Raw genomic sequence first — 21,706 nt, forward strand, 5'->3', positions numbered from 1 at the left:
TATGGGGAAGGCACTGGGAGCATTGGCTGCTGGTCCCTCCCCTCTTGGTTTCTGTGAAGGGATGGAGTAGCGGGGCACTACCCCCACCTGTTCCCCAGACAGGGTATATTTTTTTTAAAATCCAGGGTGCCATGAACCCAACATCTCCTGTTGGCCTCATGTCACCTTGGACCTTTAAAAAGTGAGCTGGTAGCTGGGGCCCCTAGGTGAATGCATACCCCTTTTAAAATTTCCCTAAGTGCTTGTAGGCCTGACCCTGGGGAGTGGCTCCTTGCTGTCCGACTCAGTGCCTTCCACAAGTACAGCTGAAGGACTTCTCCAATCCCCTGGTATATTCCCATTTAAGAGGCACCAGGAGCATGCTGCTGGGAGTGAGGGAGCCTGACCATCTGTATGTGTCAAAATGGGCATATGCAGCTGGAGATGGGAGAAATTTCCCCTCCCAGCAACATGTACCTGTTTAAAGAGGGCATGCCATCTGTTAACTTGGATGCCCTAGTCTGGGGAATGAGCAAGGAGCACTGGGTGGCTATTCCTCTCCTCCCCTCCTGGTTTCTGGGAGGGAGCAAAAAGTCGATGCTCCCAACTTGTTCCCCAGATTGGATGTCACCAGTCTGGGGTTTGTGCAGGGGGCATTCTTCAGCCCTCTGACTCCTCCCAAGCCCAGAAGGAGTCAAGCTGCTATGGTTCCCCACTTCTTCTCTAGCTCAGGATGACTGGAAAGTACAGAGAGCATCTTTCCACTGCTGGACTTGTCTGTTAGTGGAGTGGCAGGGAAGGGTCTAACTAACTCTCTTGCAGGCAGAATCCTCCATGCTAAATGAGAGAGCACTTTTTTTTTTTTTTAAACCAAAATCAGGCATGTTTTCCGCAGGAGAAATTGAACTGAATGCTTGTACTTCCCTCATTTCTACTGGGACAGCAGCAACTTTCTTGGTAGAAACTGAACATCTGTACGTGGCCATGATTAGCTACGGTACTGCAAGGCCTCACAGAGCTTTGGGTTTTGGAATTAGCATTCCCCCCATTTCACATGAGATTGTACCTCTTTGGACAGGCTTTCTGCAGGCTGATGCAGGTATTCTGAGGAAATGCTTAAAATGTGATCTACCCAACAGTGTCTGCATTTTTTTTTCATTAAAAGAAAAAAAGGTGAAAATTCTAACTCCAAAAGTGGGGGACCTTGGATACAAACCTGTAGTGCCTCCTTTTTAATCCTGAACTGTGTAGAACAGGCCACACTAGCAGGGGCTGCAACAGCAGGGCCATGGGTTGTGGCAGTTGCATGCCCCTTTGCTGTACCACCCTCCCAGACACCTCCCTGCTGCACTGCATTTGCATCCTCCCCACCCTGCTTCTTCCCCTTTGCTTCTCCTCTCATCCTTAACTTCCCAGCTACAAGCTACCCCACTGCACTCTGCCACTCAGGATCCCTCAGGATTGCCTGCTGCACTGCGCTGTACTACTCCAACCCATCTTACCCCCTAGGGTAGGGATGGGAAGGGATAGCGAGAAAGGAGGGGGAGCCTGGAGCCCCTAGCTGTTGCTTCAGAGGGAGCAATGGGGAGAAATAGTGGCCAGGTGGGAGCCTAGGCAGTTGGATAGCCCTGGGGTAGAAGATGAGAAAAAAGAGCTTGAATTTGATTACTTCATCAAATGATATGGAAGAAAATTGGTGAGGGGATTTCAGGAAACAATAGGTATTTTTACCGTATTGGAGGACAGAAAGCTGAGAAGAATGCATTTATGTTGATATTATTAAATTGTACTGTGTTTTGCTAGCTATTCATTGTTTTTATTGTAATCCTAGGTACCTTGTGGGGCAACGGCTTGTGAATTATGAGCGAAAATCTGGTAAACAAGGCACATCAACAACACCACCTCAATCTTCACAAGAATAGAATGGTCATATTAAACATCTTGACCTTCCCTTTGCCTTTACTTGTCCTTTTTCATAGACTTTTCTTCAATATTTGGATATCTTTCTGATCCTCTCAGCAGTGTTTTTATTTTTGGCTTCTCTTTGTAGCATCCAGATAGCAGTTAAGGCTCTGCTCCTTTACCTGCGTTTTCTGATGTTATCAATGCTGTCTGAGGCCTGTAAATGTGTAAATAGAAGTATCCTGACACCCTAAAACCTTGGATTAAAAAGAATGTGCATTGTACATCTTTAAAAAAAAAAGTATATTAATTTATTAAATCTAGTTGTCACTTTACTTTGGACTGCTGTTCTGTTGACCATGTGCCACAAAGCAATAGTGCGAAGAGGCAAGATGTTTTTATAACATATAAAGCTTATTTTATGGTGTTCATGAAGTTCTTGCTACAGTAGTATGGTTTGTTTTTTTTCCCCTTGGCTGCAAAAGCCACACAAGAATATAGAAAGGAGCATGTAACTTGAGCCCACAGTGAAGTGGCTGTGGTAAGAACCTAATGAACGATGTACTTTACTGTCAGTCTTTTTTATTATTTTGTATAACACCAAAGCTGTTGTACATTTTCTATTGCCTGATTATTTTTTTCATGTGTTTGAGTTTGTAATATTGTATAGTTACTGTTAAATCCAGAAAAATATTTCCTCTTCCAAGAATTTACACAGTACCTTCAGGGGCTCCATTGAACGTTCTGTGGCACTAGCAGTCAACATTTCCTGAATTGAACTGCTAAAAAGAAGTCATTAGAGTTAGGTGGTAGGAGCACTTAAAATTGCCAGTTGAGGTATGGATAAGAGGAATAAAGTTGTCCTAATTCACAACCAGATTTTCCTTTATCTCTAACGGTCAACATTTTAAACTGAAGTACAGTTCTTGAATAAAATGGGTTTTACTTGGCCTGAAAAAGGGGTGGGGTGGGGAGAGCTTAGTTGCTGTTTGCACAGAAACAACAAGAACATAGTATAAGAATTGCTGTGAAATGCTCCTTAACTAAAGAGCTGGAAGATCTAATTATTTTTACAATCAAAACTCTACTATAAGCTTACACCATTGCATAAGATTTATCTTTACCTTTTTTGAAAAGGGGTCAACATTAATTTTTTTATGGTAATAGCTCTCTAAAATGTTCATTCAACACGAACAGAATATTGCCTGTAGGAGAAGATCCATATAGTATTCAACAGTCAAAGAAAAAAGGTAATTTCTTTGCAAGAATCTAGCCAAACAAAAACCACCAAATCAAGTTGAAAAAATTCTGGTATTTTTATACACAGGAAGTGTTCTTTCCTTCCCCCCCCTCCGCCCAGTCCTCTCCCAGTGGTGGGGTTTTTATATATATATATATATAGATGTCTTAACAAAAATATACAGAACAGTAATATGAAGCTTTAAGTAGTGCTGAATCATGCTTAGATGCAATGTTCTTTTCTGGATTGGGAGGGGAAAATATATGCATTTATTGCAGTAATCCAACAATTAATGCAGTATGTTCAAGTTGCAAATCAGTCCCTTCTTGAGCACTCTCTATTCTATACTTGACAGGAATGTTAGAGTGTGTAGAAAATATAGTACCTGAGAATCTGGAAGATTCCCATAGGAAGTCATCTTACTTTTTACTATGATATACATTTCTGTCACTGATTTGACAGTAAAGTTTAAGAACTGCATTGGTTCAGGATTTTTTTGTTTTGTTTTTAAGTAATTTCTTGGTATCTGTGTTCTTTCACAGTGGATACATACAGGATACATCTGTGTTAAGTGTCAAGAGGAGTAAGCTGTCATCAACAGGAAGTCAACAGTTTAGTATTTGACAAAATTACCTTATTCTGATTAATATTAAGCATAAATAAGTTAGCACTTTGGAGTGATTCTTAGAAAATTTCCACTAAAATGAAGTAACGAGACAATGGCCAAAAACGTGTTTTGCTCAAATTCATTGTCATGCTGATTTAAGGTAAATTGAGTATTCACACGTCAAATATTTTTGACATGCAAATATTTTACATTTGAATATTTATATAGCGGTGTACTTTCTGTAAGACAAATATTTTTTCAGAAAGATGAAATTTACCAGTGGCAAACATTCTTAGTTGCACCAAGATTCTGTCCTGGGCATAGTCTTTGGTGAACAATTCTAAACAGTCTTATCATTCAAATATTGCCAGCACTACTGCGCTTCTTCATGTAGCATTTTTGCAATAGTGCATTTTCTTGTAATCTGTGTTTTTATCCAGATAAATGGATCTTCAAAGAATATTAAAGTTTATTAAGAAAAAGCCTTTGTGCTTTGTTTCTTATTACCTGTTGATTTTTCTTAATATCAGTACAACCCCAAAACAATGACATATTTTGCACTAAATAGCCATCAATCTATATTGTTTTGATTTGCTCTTGCTAATGAAAAGTGGTTGCAGACTGAACCATTACACTTCACTGTTGCATTATAGATACTGGTGGGTGCAATGAAGTTAGTAACTGACCACTATAAACCTCTAAAAAGATCTTGTTTCAAGTCATTCAAATTTCTTAAACCCTCATTCTGCATAACCTTCACTGTCTTCCTAGGGGACACAGACTTGAGATGAAAAACAAAAGGGGTTTTTGTTTTAATACGTGAGATTATTGTGCTATATGGTAGAGACTCAGCACTAAGAGCTTCAGTGTGGAATTAAAACTGCCATTGTTTGAAGTGCTGAGAGGCTGTGTACTGGTAAATATATATTACAAGCAGAATATCTCTGATTTGGGGGTTACGTCATGTGGTGGTCACTAACGCACTTGAGGGGAGTGCATGCTGCATTTTTCCAAATATGTGGGAGTTGACTTGTGGGTAAATGTGAGCACTCCAGCAATCCCCGATTTTGTGGTGTTGAGGACAAGTTGGAGCATTAGATTCTTCAGGCCTGTGTGTCTGAGTATTGTATGGATGGAATTGTGGCTGTCCTTTGCACACCAAAAAAACACCGATCACAGCTTGGCCTAAACTGCTTTTACAACAAATATTACTGTTGTCATCAAAAGCAGTTAACTACTTCTAAAATTTTGATACTCGTCACTGATTTCTCTTTCACCATTGTGTTGAATATCAGCCATTTCATTCAGGAACCTGCACAATCTATTCCCACATTACCAGTCATCTCATTTTCCCAGGCTTCCCTTCAGACATGCAGATCTCAAACGTTTGCCAAGCTACCTCATTTTTTTCAAATCTCTTCATAAATGTACTTTGCTGTGATGTCTATAAAATTTAACAGTGGTTAGGCTGCTGGTTTTACTGATGCCATGATATATCATGTTTTATCAATACTGTCTTACTGTTTTGTTGTACTCTTCTCTCTGTCCATCTGTTACATTTTATTATGTCTAGATTGTAAGTTCTTTGGGGCAGGGACAGTGTCTTTGTTCTGTGTTTTATACAGTAGCTAGCATCTGGATCCTTAACAAGGGCTCCCACAATGCTTTGGTGGTAATCATTTTTTTTTTTTAAGTAAATAAATAAAATTATAGTCAAATGGGCAGTAGCATCTTGCTAATCTATCACATAGATTTGGGCACAGGAAATGCATCTCAATGCTGAAAAAAATGGGGAAATAAGCTTTTTTTCTTTCTTTTTATTTTAAGGTGCAAGGTAAGTTGGATTTTATTTTTAATGTCATTACCTTACACTGACAGTATTAATGGAAACTAAAAAAACCCTACCTGGAATAAAACTTGTATTTGCAATAATTCTAGTAAACTCCGATGTCTGTGTTTATTCCATTGTGGGGACACTTGCTTTTAAAACAAAGCGTTTAAAAACAGCCAAGCACAAAAGCAGAAGAAACAAAGTAGGTATAGAGAAATGCATTATGAACAGAAGATGCTACTTACCCAGGCCTTCCAAGAGGAATTGTATCCCATAGTATACTTCCTTGGTGGACATTTGGTTGTCTTTCCAGTATGTTCTGTTGACCCAGCTGCTTGTGGAAGACATGCATCATCAAAAGAAACCTGGTGATGTATGTGCACTTTAGCAACTCAGCAGTGGGTGCTGTCCACAAGTAGCCTCTTTTGGCATAACTTCCTAGTGCAAAGGCTGCCAAAGCCTGTTTACTGTTGCCACAGCTAAACTATGGTAGATTGTTTTTTTGGAGCCAGAGAAATTGTCTTTGTTTTATTTATACCAGGTAGATTAGTTTGTCTGGTCTAAGATTTCATTCTAGTTTGAGAAACTGAAGCAGAAAGAAACTCCCCTACTTGCAACAGCTTCTCCCCAGAATGTGCGTAGCAAAACTAATACTGTACCTCTGAATAGGGTTCATTTCATCCATTAGAGTCCAAAAAATATAAGTTGATACTGTCTACCAGGTATGTGCAACATGCCAGAACCTGCTTTATATGTTTAGCTTTAATGAAAAAGTTGCCAAGTTAAATGTAAGAATGTTCCTACATCCTAAGTGTACCAAGGGGACTTCGTGAGGAGGAAAAAGTGGAAGGGGTTAGGAACTGAAAATAAGACTGAAAATTTGGTCTTGCAAGACCCAGGAGCCTGGGTACAGTGGCTTTTTTCAAACATAACATGTACGTCTAAAACAGAATAGTGAAAATGTAAGGGTGTGTGTACTGTGTCCTAGAATAAAATTTAAATGACCCACTTCAATGATTTGGGGAGTGAAGTAGACTTTCATTACCATAATTTTCAGTGAGATGACTATATACTTGAAACAACGTGCATTTTGTCAGTCTATGCAAATGTTTGGGACTTGTGTGACCACAAACATTTTGTTTCAAAAGCATAAGGAATATGTTAAATTTTAAAAACAATTTTTAAGTGGTAACATGACTCTAACTAAAATACATAACTTGAGCTCAGCTGCTCTATGTATGACCTAACAGTTCTCTCTTACATAGTCATATCCTGGTGTGTGGGGGGGGTAGGGGGAGGTAGTTTTGTATCTTTACTTGCTGTCACTTTAGATCCCTCTACCTCGATTTTTGTCTGTTTTTGCCTGACAGTCTCATGAGTTTAGGCTCTTAACCTTCTATACGCACTTCTGCTTGCCTTGGTTCCCATTGTTCCTTGAGAGAGATGCAAAGTATCCAGGCACTTCCATGGCTGGAATCACTAGTCAGCTGACTGGCAGCACACCCAGGCATGGGAACACCAGTTACCTGGGGAGGCTCTGAGCCACTGGCATACTGAGCACCAAGCTTCCTGCTTGCTGATGCAGGGGGATCCCAGCAATAGGGTGCAATTTGGATCTGATCACACCTACTGCCCTGGAGGCATTGTGCCTTTAATAGAATGTCTGTCAGTGGCATTCCACATAGGTAGAGATCTACTGAAACTGATTTCTCGAAATCTGGCATTGCCTGTGAAATGGGGCAATGCCTACAAAATCCCCAGGGTGGTGGGGGGATACTGAAAAAAATGGTGGCTCCCAGAGGAGTTCCTTGGTCAGCTGGAGGCTTAGAGGGGGCCACTGCATTTGTGAAATGGCTGCTGGGCACTGTGTTTATTCCTGTGAAATGGGGCAGCTGCCCCAAAGTCAGTAGAACCCTGCTCGCAAGCAGTTTTGCATGCCTAGGTGTTCTCATATCCCTTTCTCTGACAGACTACAATCCATACAAAATGAGTTAAATGAGATGATCCCCCTATCCCACCAAGTCAAACCTTGGCTGAAGGTTGAAATTAGGATGGTTCATTGTGGGTTAATTGAGATCATTTAAATCACAAAGCAGGAAACCTTGCTTTAACTAATCTAACTTAATGTTTTGCTTTTGTACTCTTTCAGTTATTTTCCTAAGAAAAACTGTTTTTTATTGATTGGTAGTATTTAATCCTTATTTTTGCTATAACTACGCGCTTATTTTAGTGCAGTTTAAAAATACATTTTATTCATGCTTTTATAATCAAATGAAAATTCAAACATCTTTATACTATTTATTTTTCTTGCTGTATATAGATGCAAATTGGAATTTAATCAAATACACACTTTTAAATTACTGCTTAAATGACATTAGTCTAGATATAATAAAACATACATTTAAAAAAATCAAAAACTGACTGATGTATTTAAGGAAGTATAACTGTAGTTAGAACCTGAAACAGTTCAGTTCACTATGTCCTTCAGTACTAAGTACATCCTCAAACTGGGTTGTTTATAGATCAGAAGGGGGGGAAAAAAACAACCTTGCTTTTTCAGTTCTCAGCTAATCTCTTAACCTTGACTAACTAAACTGAATTGAAGCAGCCTGGCTCTTTGCCTCTGACTGCAGCATAGGGGCTGCTAGTTGGTCTTTCCAGGTGGTTCTCCTTGGCATTTGTATCCAGAGGGCCTGTGCGGGTGAGCGTTGGCCCCCACCAACATGATATGTTGGCCAACTGCATCCGTTTGTTCGTAGTTTTATACTTAGTAAAATGAAGTAAATTTAGTCTTTAACATACTGTATTTTCTTGCATCTATTTGGGACCTAAAAGGAGCTAGTGAATAATTGGGTTGCATGGTATAAGCAAGCAGCAGGGTTCCTGACTAGGGTTGCCAACTCTTCATCGAGTCTAGGGTTCTGGATCGCCGGCGTGCCCCTGCTGCACTGCACCCGCGTGACCTGTTATAGGTTATGGCACGTGGGCTTCACCGCAGGAAGGCAAATGTGCATCACGCTTACATTTTAAAACCTCGCTAGACCACTGTATAAACTGGATTCAACACTTAATGTTTAGTTTAATAAGTGCCCTATCATTTGTTTCTCAGCAGTCTCCTGGAGACTTGCATGTATTTTCTGGAGCCTGCAGGGCTGGCGGCACCCCACCTCCTCCTTGCTGATGCAGGGGGATCCCAGCAATAGGGTGCAATTTGGATATGATCACACCTACTGCCCGGGAGGCATTGTGCCTTTAATAGAATGTCAGATTTCGTGAAATCAGTTTCAGTAGTTCTCTACCCCACCTGCATCTTCCTGGGCCCCCGCAGGCACTGCGCAAGCGCAGCTGGGAGGCGGCGGTGGTCCAGGCGCAGCTGATTCTCCTGCCTCTTACTACTGCGCATGCGACAGGCCCGCGGGGGGGAGTTGCTTGGAGACGGCGGAACGCGTTGCCGCGGTAACCGGCGGGGCGGAGAGTGGCGCGGCGCGCTGCCTCTCATCAGCCGGCCTCGAGCGTAGCGCGCGAAGGTGAGAGCCCCAACCCACCCCTTCCCCTTCCCTCCCTGCGGGCGGCGCCTTCGGGGGGCCGCGGCGCCTTATGGAAGCGAGAAGCGAAGGCCGCGCCTTGCCGCCACGTGGCCTGTGATGTAAGAGGGCGGGGTGGGAGCGAGGGGCGCTGGGTGCCTGCGGTTGGGTCCTGGGACAAGAAAGGTTGAGGATCTGCCCCCTAGGACCTCGTGCGGGTCGCTGGCGCGGTGTTCCTGACCCTTGTCTGTGCCAGGACCGGTTTGGAAACACGGGTGGCCCGTCCTGAGCCCCTCACTCCCGACCCGCGGTGTGCCTAGCATAGGCGCCCCAAGCAGCCCCTGGCGGGCAGGAGCTCTCCCAGTCTCTGGGGAGAGCCGCGGTTTCCCACGTTTTTCTCCTTCAAACAAGAATCCATTTTTAGTCTGTTCCTCACCCTTTAATGCGTTTTTGCAACCCACCTTTGGGTCTGAGTCCTGGGTTGAGAAATTCTGCTGTATAAGACTCCAGAGTGACCTGTCCCGGTACCAAACCTTCACTGTCGGTTTAGAGATGGTAGCAGAGGCGTCTCCAACCATTCTGTTCCATTGCCACTTCCCAATAATGTCATCCCTGAATTTCTCCAGTCCCTTTTTTAACCTGACTGTGCTCTCTGCCTCCTCCACCTCCAGTGGCAACAAATTCCACAAGTTAACTGTGTGTTGCATCAAAATGTTCTTTCTCTGGTTAGTGTTAAACCTGCCACCTACTGATTTCAGCAGGGGCCCCCTAGTCCTAGGGTTTGGTGAATTGGTTGCATGTTAACATGGGGCTAAGGCTGCTTCGAGTGATCTGAGCAACAGCGTTCAGCTCAAAGTCAAGATGTGTAAGTCAGCTACTGACTCAGACTGTTGCACAGTGTGTCTGTGCAGTGCAAGGACTAGGGTTGGTAAACAGTCTGCACTTCACGAGTTTCCTGCCAACTTCTGGATCAAGGCATTGCAAGAGGAGATCCAGCTCTTCCAGATGAGATTAGTCATCTGCTGGGCTCCAACCAGTTTGACTCTTGTGTTACAGGGGGGTTGGGGATAATCTCCAACACAGGGTTGATTGATGATTGTGTAGGTAGAGATTTGTGGTAATTAGCTTATATTTATTTAATATAATTCCCCGCTTACAAAATGAAGATATTTTTAACTTAAAAGCCTCAGCATCCTTGCATTGATTGAGTGACATCTCAGCTTCTATAGGTTGTTGCATGCATCAACTAGACAGATATCTGCAAATACATACTTACAGTGTTAGATGGCCCTTTGTGGCTAACAGGGGAATTAATATTCTTGGATGTATAAACAGGGAAATACTGAGTGCTGCTGCTATCTGACATGCACTTCTCATTTCTGAACTGTGGTGTGAGTCTAGAAAGACTTCACTCTGTTTTCTAATAAGAAATAAAGCAAAACTTTGTCACGTGGTCCATCTGTTTTCATCATGATTCATGTAGCTTTGCAGTTCAAGATTGCCTGTTATTGAATTTAGTAGTTGATTTCATTGTTAACTTACACAAAACTCATATTCTAAAAGTTTTCCAGATTTGTAACTATTATTATGTTCTGTAATAAAGAAAAGTTTAAAAAAGAAATTCCTACAGCCTAGACAGTGGGGTCAGAAGGATATTTACAGCTGGGAATTAGGAAGACAGAGAGGCTGTTCCTGATAACAGGAGCTGCCAGCGATTCTAGATTCACCTTTATCTGGTTTTATTCTGACCAAACTGGTGCTGGCCCAAAAATCTTGTTTTCTGCATCTTTCACTTCTCCCCCTCTCTCCATTCCCACCAGCAGTAAAGCAAAATTGTTAAGATTTATTAACACTTACTTTCTGTCCTGCAACAGGGCCTCACAGTTAAAAGAACGGATTTTTTTTAGAAGTACAATTGAGATAAGCGAAAACATTTAAAATCTAGAAGTTCTACAGTATAGAACCATCTATCCAGAAATTATCACATTTTCAGTTTTTTCAGGGTCTTGTTACTAGACCTGACAAGAATCATGCCTCTGCCAGAGACCATGTTTTGTGCCCAGCAGATTAAAATCCCACCTGAGCTCCCAGATATTTTGAAACAGTTTACCAAAGCTGCTATAAGGACACAACCATGTGATGTTCTGCAGTGGTCAGCTGGGTAAGTATAAAACTATTATATTCACGTAGTACTATATGAATAGGTGCACAAAAGCATTGCTGCATCATGTATTGTCCTAAATAAATTGACTGCCTGCTAATTACTTTGTGGCATATAAGCCTGTATATTGTGATGTGCTCCATTAGGCCTCCTTTTATACATTACATTTATGTTATAATTAATGTGCACCCAGAAGGCCCCAGAAAATAGAGAAGAGCCATAAAAATGTTCCATATATAACAGAACATTTTTTGGCTTGTTTTTATGGTACCATAAATTTAAGTAATGGCCAGGTCTGACAATTAGCTGACTGTTGGTCCTGGGGCCTAGACTGTACCAGGGTCTGATATAGCCCCAGTGCTGACAATCAATTAATTATTGGCCCTGGCACTGGCCCTGCCTGGAGGAGAAATAGGGAGAGCTTGAATGGCTTCCCTCACTGAGGTCTTTAAACCCCATTCCTGGTGGTTCTTGCTGGGCTGCTGAGCATGGGAAATCAGAGATTTAAAGTCCCCAGCAGGGTAAACTCTTAAGTCAACTGGCTTGTAGATGATTATGTGAATCAAGCTTAAGTCATATTGTCAGAGAGGCATGAGGAAAGCTTACACGTTGTGTTGCCAGCACACACAAATAATATTCAAAGATCATTCTCCAGCCCCTCCAAGTGACACAGAACAATGCATGTACAATTAATGTATTCTAATAATTTACGGTAGTATCATAAATGCACTCTAAAACCTGACCAGGACCTACCTGAAGCCAGTTTCTCACTTTTGCAAGAAGCTAGTCATTAATATATTTTAAAAAGCTTTTTTATGTCATTTTAATTGTTTATAACCATTCAGATACTTTGATATTCCTGTTAATCTAGGTATTTCTCAGCTCTGTCGAAAGGAGACCCCCTTCCTGTTAAGGACAGGGTTGAAATGCCAGTAGCAACTCAGAAAACTGACACTGGACTGACACCAGGGCTCCTTAAAGTTTTGCACAAGCAGGTATAAATGAACCCTTTTCAAATGAACTGTATTGTTGAGGGATGCCATTAGTATTTTCCATAGATGTGGGGTGTTATAATTATGCTTCCATGTTGTTTGTCCAGAGTTTCAATGGTGATGTTGTGCTTTGTTTTTTTAAAGCTTTCTCCAAAGGGCCACGTGAGCATGGAAGAACTACAAAAAAAATGGAAACATCTCTGCTTGCCAGTGGAGCAGCTTAGAGCTCTTCTGCAACTGGACAGCTTTAGTGAAGAGGTGGAATGGATGAAAATTCTAGCACTTGGGTGCAGTGCGCTTGGTGGGGTATGTTAAGCATGTTGAAATCTTCCATATAAAATCAAATGCTTGTGGGCCCTGGCATAATTAAATGCTCAAAGGCCATGGAATAATTGTAGCAAACAGAATGTAGAGGTCGATATTACTGTGCTGCTCTAAAAACTGTTTTTGGGCTGGAAGAGTGATGCCGCATATATGTGCTGCTTTGATTGCTCCAAGTTGGCCTGGACTCTGAGGAGTACAGCCAGGCAGCAGGAGAGGGAAGTGGATGCTGTTACGTCTTGTTAGTCTCTAAGGTGCCACTCATAACTCAGAGGTCCTGCCTTCATAACTCAGAGGTTAGAGCACTAGTATCAAGCAAGGGGTTTACCTGGTTTCAGATTAACTACTTACTGTTATGGTAGTTCAACTATGTGTTATTATTCTATTTGACTTTTAATTTTTTAAATAAAATGACATTGACTTGTTCTAATTCTGTAATATTTTAATGTCATCAATAATTTGGCATCTTCCAAGTACTTTATAATCTCACATATATACTACAGCTATTAAATTACTTCTATAATTAAATAAAGGTCATGTGAGATTTTTTTAATATAAAATCAGTAATAACATCATTGCTAACAAGAAAATATAGCTGGGGGGGTTTTTAAATCAGTAAAACCATAGGTGTGATACCTGGCCTACCTGAGAGAAATCCGCTTCTCTCCCTAAGCAATCAGTGCTTAACTGACCACTTCTGTATTACTAGAAAAGAATGTTGACATCTTGTATCTGATCTTCTCCCTTTATGGTTTAAAAGAAGAAAAGCATTACAGGGTTTTCTGAGCTAAACAACCTGTTCTACTCCACCTATTCTTTAAGGTATTGAGTGGCTGATTTCATTCTGGCAACTCAAACTAAGAATCTTAGTTTTCCCTTACACCTGACAGCATAATAAAATAGCTGGCATATTAATTACTTATAGTCATTGCAGAGTAAATTGTAGTCATAGATAATGATGAACTGATATATGGGGTTACAGTTATCTAGCTTGCAAAACTTGCCTTCAGTGTTTTTTATTACATACTTAGTGCACCTTTCACTTAGGCTACATGCAGGTGTTATGTTCCTGCTGGGAGAATTGCAGCTTTTGTGGTAGAAAACCATAAGTGTCCAGGCATTTGTAACCTCCACAGGTCATCTAGTCTAACCCTCTGCCTATCCAAACCATCCTATTAAAATCCATAATCCAACCTCTCTGTGAAACTACATAGTCAATCCTGACACAACGTAAGACATAACACTTTAACTTACCAGTAGGTTGGATGCTTATGCTAATTACAGAAAGTTTGTTAACTGTTATTAGGAAACAATGGCATTTAAATTCTAAACAATTCTAATGACTTTGTGTAACTATCAATGTTAGTTAAGTGTAAATGTGAAAGATATTCAGGATAGAATAGTTATTTTCCTTGGCTTTATCCCCAAACACCCAGGTCAGCTTGAACAGTTACCATAAAAAAGCAGGAATAAAATACACAAAGCTGCTTGAAAAGATGAAGTCATTTTTTTAAGTGCAGTTAGATATGGGTAGCAGACAACCACTTCTTGGTGTTTGTATTTGGAGATACCTGCAGTCATAGGAGGGGGCAGGAGGGGAAGCACTTTTTTTCTCCACGCTGCTGGTTTGGGTTCTTCCCTCTGCACAGAGTAGCTTCTGCAGCCCCACATAGCATAATGGGGAGAATGGAAAGGAGATTAGAAGATCTCAGGACAAGTGAGCAAGGCAAGAGGTGCCTGCTCATAAATGGAGCATGTGCGTATATCCAGACTCCTGCAGGACTGAGGGTCAAGGAGCCCTCACTTCTGCCTATGCTAACAGGTTACACGACACAATAAAAAAGATAGCCCATCACCTACAGAAGAGCATTTTTGGCTTCATGGAATACTTGACAATTTTTTTACTGAAGTCAAATAATAGATGTCATTTAACCATTTGATTGGCATTGTTGAACCAGTTAAATGACTGGCTTGCCAACCCTAGAGTTAATGATTCATTGGGCAGGAATTTTATGTCTTCAGTCATTTTTATAATTTGGATATGCAAATACCTGATGCATTTGAACTGACTACAAGAGACAAAGAAAGCTGTGGCTAAGAGTATGAAAGCTGTTATTAGAACCAAAAGGCTCTGCAGATTTAAAAATAGTGTAGGAGACCCAAGAAATTCTGCTATATTTCAGGAACCAACAACTGGTTATGCTGTATTACAGCATAGTGAACAAAGGATTCTCATAATTCCTGGTGTTGTTTCTCTCTTTCCTTCTTGGTTGGAATCCTGCTAGTCCTTGCTGAGTTCTCTGAAGCATGCCTGTGAAATTCTAACAACTGATCCCGAAGGTGGACCTGCTCGCATTCCATTTGATACATTCTCATTTCTTTACACATACCTGGCTAGTATAGATGGAGAGATACCAGACTACGAAGTTGAAGCTTTCCTCAGCTCCATTAAAGAAAATGTGTAAGTATGAATTAGGTTATTGGTCCACATGGTATGGACAATATGTGGGTACATAATGGCTTTACAAACTTAATTTACTAATCTCTTTCTTCCATTCACTTTTACATAGTACTTGTTATCAGTGAGAATAATAACATCTGATGCCAAGATTTAAAAAAGTGTGTAAAACTCTTTTCTATTAGTTTCAGTGTCAAAAGTTTAGTCAACTTTTATTGACTAACGTGTTTGTTTATTTGAGAATTCAGGGTTAGGTGGATGATGATGTGTGTTCCAGATAGGAATGGTGTATACAGCTTTGAAGCATCAGCACATCACTGATATTTTACACTTGCTTGTGTGATTTAACAGAGGTTGAACTTGAGTTGGGAAGGCATCATGTTCTACAGGACATCCCCATGTAAGGCCTGGCTCTGAGTAGCTGCTGTCCATCATGTCCTCTTTGACACTTGTTATGAGAAAACCTGACTGAAAACAATCAGTTATTCCTTACAAGATTACAGAAGTGGAGCATACTTGTGACCAGCTGTGCTGAATTTAGCAAGTTTTATCAGAGATTATCTGTTAGTGTGACCAATGCATTATTTTTGCCAAAGCTAGCTTGCATCTGGTATCCATAATTTTGGCAGAAGTTAGATTGTTCTGAAGGTGGGTTGTTTTTGCATATCCAGCATTTGAGTTCAGGCCAAAAGTAGTGATATTGTTGGATCCTTTAATCCTTCCGTTTCTTTTGGCAGCAGTCATGATTCAGAGCCACAGGCAAAAAGTGTCTTTTCTCAGGAGTGATGTCAGTGTTTGTTTGCCTTCACTAGATGTAAAAGTCAAGAATGGCAGCATCATCTCCCAACATTATTTGTCCAAAATCAGACTGGTATAGGAGTAAGCATGTTTTAGTCTGTTATGTTGCTGTTTCTGCTGCTCTAAAAAAGCATTTATCAATCTCTCTAATTCTTTCTAATGTTGGCTGAGGTTTTTTTCCTGTGAACGCCCTGTATTTCATGCAATGCAATTTTTGTGTCTTAGCTTCCGATAGAGCTGGCCATGGGAAATACTGCATAACTCTGGGGTTGGTACAGAAGTTATGAGTCTGTTGTGTTGCTGCTGGAGTAGGTAATTACATTAAATGTCTGATTAGTCCTGTAGTACATTGATCATGTTGCTGCATTGTGTTCTGAGAGGCCGTGTTAATAGGATTGGACAGTGTCTGAGAGAATGTGGTAAGTTCTTTAATGAGTGATAGATTTTGAGCTACTGGTTAGAACTGCCCATCATAAGCATTTAGAAGTTTCTGAAGACAAAACTTATGCTTCCAGTGTTAAGTTTAAGTTCTTCACTGAGAAGAAGCCTGGAGAACATTTGGCTGTGCTGTACTCTGCTGGAATGGTCTCACTAATATTGTTTAAGGGACACGTATGTCATCTGGGTGTATTTTAATTAATTAATCTTTATATTTAGAGCACATCTCTGCTTGAGTTCATAGATTCACAGATGCTAGGTTCTGAAGCAACTTTAAAGGATCGTCAAGTCTGACCCCCTGCCAGTGGCAGGAAAAAGTGCTGGGGTCATGTGACCCCAGCCAGGTGCTTGTCCAGTCTCCTCTTGAAGACCCCCAAGGTAGGGGAGAGCACCACGTCCCTTGGAAGCCCGTTCCAGATTCTGGCAACCCTAACCATGAAGCAGTTCTTCCTGATGTTCAACCAAAACCTACTTTCCATCAGCTTGTGGCCGTTGTTTCTGGTTATTCCAAGGGGTGCTCTGATAAACAGCATCTCCTATTCCCTGCTGCCCTCCCCCCTGCTGAATGTATATACTGCCCCAAGATCCCCCTCCCACCCACCCCCGCCTTCTCTTGAGAAGGCTAAAAAGGTCCAGGCCCCACAGCCTTTCCTCATAAGGCCTTCCCTGCAGGCGTCTAACCATATGAGTGGGGCTCTCCTTTGGACCCTCTCCAGGTTGGCCACATCCTTTCAGAATTGTGGCACCTAGAATTGGACACAGTACTCTAGCTGTGGCCTGACCAGTGCCACATAGAGGGCGAGCATCGTCTCCCTGGACCTGTTTGTGATGCACCTACTAAGCCATGACAAAGTGCAGTTAGCTCTGTTAATTGCTTCGTCACACTGACAACTCATATTTATCTTGGAGTTGACAATGACTCTGAGATCTCCTTCCGGTGTGCTGCTAAGAAGGTCATCCCCCAGCCTATAGGTGTGCTGGTGATTCCCTCTACCTAGCTGCAGCACTTTGCACTTGTCCTTGTTGAACTGCATCCTGTTGTTCTCTGCCTGCTTCTCTAACCTGTTCAGGTCTGCCTGGATTTGGTTTCTTCCCATCAGTTTGTTTGCTTCACCCTATAGTGTGGTGTCATCTGTGAATTTGAACGGAGTGCTTTCCACGCCCTCATCCAGGTCACTGATGAAGATATTGAACAGCACCAGCCCAAGGACCGAGCCTTGGAGGACCCCACTGCCCACGTGTTTTGAGGTCAATACTGACCCATCCACCACCACTCTCTGGGTGTGACCCTTAAGCCAATTTGCTACCCACACGATTGTGTAATCATCTATGGCACAGCTCTTCATTTTGTTTATAAGAATAGGATGAGATACTGTGTCAAAGGCCTTCTTAAAGTCCAAGTAGATGACATCTACCTTGACATCTGCATCTAAGCTGTTAGTGACCTGGTCATAGAAAGAAGCAAGGTTATTCAGGCAGGATCTACCTGCTATGAACCCATGTTGGTTGTCCTTCAGCATTATATTACTTGCTGGACTCCTACAAATGTGATCCTTGATAATTTTTCCAAGGGTTTTCCCAAGCATAGAGGTGAGGCTAACCAGTCTATGGTTACTTGGATCTTCCCCTTCTTGAAAATAGAAACTACATTGGTCCTTTTCCAGTCCACAGGGACCTTACCTGAGCACCATGAGTGCTCAAACAGTCAGGCCAGTGGCTCTGCTGTGACACTGGCTAATTCTTTCAGTACCCTTGGATGGGGCTTATCTGGTCCCATTGATTTAAACACATCCAGACCCTCCCAAGTGTCTGTTTACTAGGTTGGCACTGGCAGTTGGTAGGCTGGTGTTTCTCCTGCTTCTGTCAGTAATGCGTTTGGGAGATTTTTCTAGGTCCGAGTTCAAGAATACAGAGAAGGGACCACAGCTAAGGAGGGGTGAAGGGCAGAGTTGAGTCCAGCTGCCTGGGATGCCATCTGGGAGGCTTGGGCTGCAGTGTGGCAGACAGAGCTGCGGCTATTTCCCATAACATCAAGGTTCAAAATGGGCAGCCTCCCAGCTGGGTAACATTGTAATCGGTTATCATCAAGGCATGGCAGTTGAGAAAGGCAAGCGGTTAGCCCAAGAACAGGTGGGCAGACCAACATCGAACTGGTCCCAGGAAGGCCCCCTGTTACAGTGTTCGTCCTGAGACTGGATCTTCTTATCTTGAACGGTCTCATCCCCATCAGGACCAGGACTGGGGAGTGTATGGAAATAATTACTTTATACTTTCCTTGTTTTTTTATTCCTTTAAAATGCCAGATCATCAATTCTTACAATATTTTTCCTTATATGCTACTGGTATAGCTCTGAGCCCTGAAAGGGCCTATCTGGCATAATTTGTTTAAAATCTTGAACTTTATTTACCCTCCCGAGTTATGTTTATCAAAAAATAAGATAGTAGCCTTTTGGGAGATTATCTTAAGTTTTAGTATTAAAGGCCTTTGATTATAGGAAAGTAGGGGCTGGAAGGGACTTCACAAGGTCATCTAGACTAGCCTTCTGCTCAAGATAGGATCATCTCTGACTAAACCATTCCAGCAAAGAGTCTGTCTAACCTGCTCTTGAAAACTTCAAGGATGGATATTCCACAGTTTTTCAAGGTAGTCTATTCCAATACTAGTCAGAAAGTTTCTCCTAACCACCGCCCTAAATTTTCCAAGCTGCAGCTTGCAGCCGTTACTCTTAGTCCTATTCCCTACAGCCACAAGAAAAACCCATCTCCATCCTCTTTGTAATTGCCATTCAGTATTTGAAAACTGTTGTCAAATCTCCCTTCAGTCTTCTCTTCTCCAGACTAAATAACCCTAGTTCTTTCAACTTATCCTCATAAGTCTTGCCTCCCAGGCCCCTAATCATTTTTGTTGCTCTATGCTGGACTCTTTCCAAGACATCCTTTTTGAAGTGTGCGGCTGAAAACTCCACCCACTGCTCCAGGTAAGGCCTCACCCAGTGCTGAATAGAGTGGAAAAATCACCTCTGATTTTTCAAGTGACAATTCTGTTAATACAATCCAGTATGTTGTTGGCTTCTTTTTGCAACATGACTGCAACTGTTGGCTCATATTCAGCTCATGGTCTATTGTCACCCCCAGATCCTTATATGAAGTACTGCAGCTTAGTTAGTCATTTCCCAATCTGTATTTGTGGATGCAGTTACTCAATCCCAAGTGCAGGACTTTGCACTTGACCTTGTTGAATCTCATTGATTGATTGATTGCTAACCATTTCTCCAGTCTATTCAAGTCATTCTGGATCCTAGCCCTACTCTCTGGAGTATCTGCAATTCCCCCCAACTTGGTGTTGTCTGAAAATTGATTCCATTCACCAAATCATTAATGAAGATATTAATACTGGACCCAGAACAGACCCCTAGGGAGCCCCACTTGATACCTCCTTCCAACTAGACATTGACCCATTGAGGATTACTCGTTGAGTATAAAGCAGTATGATCCTACCGATTTTTTATCCACCTTACAGTACTTTAGTCTGTTTTTCCTTAGCTTATTAATGAGAATGTTTTGAAAAACAATGTCAAAGGCCTTTGTCAAGGTATATCACATCCACTGCTCTCCCCCTATTCACAGAGCCTGTGACTTTATCATAGAAGGAAATCAGATTGGTCAGGCATGACTTTCTCTTGGTGGATGTTCCTGATCCCTTTGTTCTTCTCTGGGTGCTTCATGAGGGAATTCTTGAGAACCTGCTCCATGATCTTTCCAGTTATCGAAGCCAGGCTGACCAGTCTATATTTCCCCAGACCCTCCTCCTTCCTTTTCTTAACAATAGGCACTATATTTGTCCTTTCCTAGTAATCTGGGACCTCACCCTAGCCTCCACAAGTTCTCAAAGAGGATAGCCAGTGACTTGAAATTATTTCAGCCAATTCCTTTAGCATCCTAGGGTGCATCCCAGCCATACCTGCCAACTTGAAAGCATTTAGCTTCTCTAAGTAAACCCTAACCTTTTCCTGTCATTACGGTAGGCAGCTGTTTTGTCTCCTTCCTTATGTTTGCTGCCAGCTGCACTTGTTAGCTAGTAGCTGCCCATGTTTGTGATGACTGAAGTGAAAAAAAAGATTGCTTCAGAGTTCTCTGCATCATCTGTAATTAGATTGCTTTCCACATTCAGTATGGGACCTATGGTTTCTCTGGTCTTGCTCTTTCGATATATTTGCAGAAACCATTTTTACTGTTTTTATGTCCCTTGCCTACTGCACCACTAATTGTGCCTTGGCCTTTCTAATTTTATCCCTGAAAAATGATGATTGTGGAGTCTCCTTCACTGGGGATGCCAGTCATACTCCAGTGAATACTGGATATCACCTACTCTATAACAGATATAAAGTGTTAGGCCACTGTGGCTTTCTGAAGCTGGTTTCACTTCCGAAATGTAATGCTGCCTTTACCCTTTTTTTAGAAGGTTCTATATTGTGTGGTTTTATTTTTCCTGCTTTAAAAACCCTAAGTGAATTAGGTTCTGATTCCTTAAGGTGATGCCACTGACTGCAGACTCAGACCCACTACAGCTACTGCCAGCATCACAGATATGGCCTGGGAGGAGCCCCCACGGTCTGTATCAGGCCCAGGGCCTGGCGTACATTTGCCACTCCTATCCAAGAGATACGACAACTTATTTGGTTACAAGTCTTAAATTTTATATTTTTGATCATCTAAAACTTGGTTGGTGAAAGAAATTGACACCAGAAAATTGCTTTTAAAATGTGATGTGCAACAAGGTCCAGCTGTATTGCCTGTGAAGGAAAATTGAATTGTGCTATAAAGGTAAAAATGTTCAAGGAAAAAATCTTCAGAAGCAAATTTATGTTAGGGCAGGATAAGCGGCTAAATGTACCTTAAAAAAAGACCACCTACATGTGCAATTAAAAACATTATAATGAAAGGATATTTGTTTTCTTGTAATTTAGGGTGCATAAAGAAGGTCTGGTTGGACTGGCAGATTTCTTCACTCCAACAAAGAAGTTATAAGCAAAAGATTACAAGAATTTACCAGAGAGGAAATAGCACCAATACAGAGAAGAGCTATATTAAAGTGATATGTTATATTAGCGCATACCTGAAAATATAAACTTTGCCTTACAAGTATATTATGTTTAGTGTGATTTTTTTGTTGTTGTTGAAAATGCACTAAAAAATATGATTTGGGAGTTACTGACCTTTAATCTTAGCTTTGACAGATTTCTTTAAAAAGAAACTTCTAAAAGACGATAGGAATTTATGATTACAATTTTTTCAAATAGATTTGTTTCTCACACAGACATGGTGGTAATAATTGATAAAGAATCATTATTCAAAAAATCTATATTTAAAGAACCTCTAGGTTTTCTCCCACCCCTTGAGGGAGCATCAATTCTTTTTGTGTAGCAAAAGTGGTGGGGTGGCTCCAATGGTGAGA

At 41.4% G+C, this 21,706-nt stretch overlaps 2 protein-coding genes across 5 annotated transcripts in view; both read left to right on the plus strand.

The window, feature by feature from the left end:
- Positions 1–5,414, plus strand: part of MARCH6 (membrane associated ring-CH-type finger 6) — an 83,277-nt gene extending 77,863 nt beyond the window's left edge. For all 3 annotated transcript variants that reach the window (XM_019541505.1, XM_019541522.1, XM_019541513.1), the window contains exon 26: positions 1,811–5,414. In XM_019541505.1, coding sequence (XP_019397050.1) covers positions 1,811–1,901 — 91 coding nt within the window. In that variant the 3' untranslated portion in view covers positions 1,902–5,414. The remainder of the gene's footprint in view (positions 1–1,810) is intronic.
- A 3,555-nt stretch (positions 5,415–8,969) lies between these two features.
- Positions 8,970–21,396, plus strand: ROPN1L (rhophilin associated tail protein 1 like). 2 transcript variants are annotated; one of them, XM_019541542.1, is made up of 6 exons: positions 8,970–9,086; positions 11,086–11,244; positions 12,116–12,239; positions 12,381–12,542; positions 14,843–15,018; positions 21,219–21,396. In XM_019541542.1, the coding sequence occupies exons 2-6, from the start codon at positions 11,114–11,116 to the stop codon at positions 21,277–21,279; spliced, it is 654 nt and encodes a 217-aa protein (XP_019397087.1). In that variant the 5' UTR covers positions 8,970–9,086; positions 11,086–11,113; the 3' UTR covers positions 21,280–21,396. The 2 variants fall into 2 exon arrangements, with proteins under 2 accessions (XP_019397087.1, XP_019397080.1); XM_019541535.1 differs by having other exon boundaries at positions 8,971–9,086; positions 11,077–11,244.
- Positions 21,397–21,706: the final 310 nt, after the last annotated feature.

This window comes from Crocodylus porosus, unplaced genomic scaffold (genome assembly GCF_001723895.1).
Source record: "Crocodylus porosus isolate Cpor-Errol unplaced genomic scaffold, CroPor_comp1, whole genome shotgun sequence".
NCBI classification, from domain to species: domain Eukaryota; kingdom Metazoa; phylum Chordata; order Crocodylia; family Crocodylidae; genus Crocodylus; species Crocodylus porosus.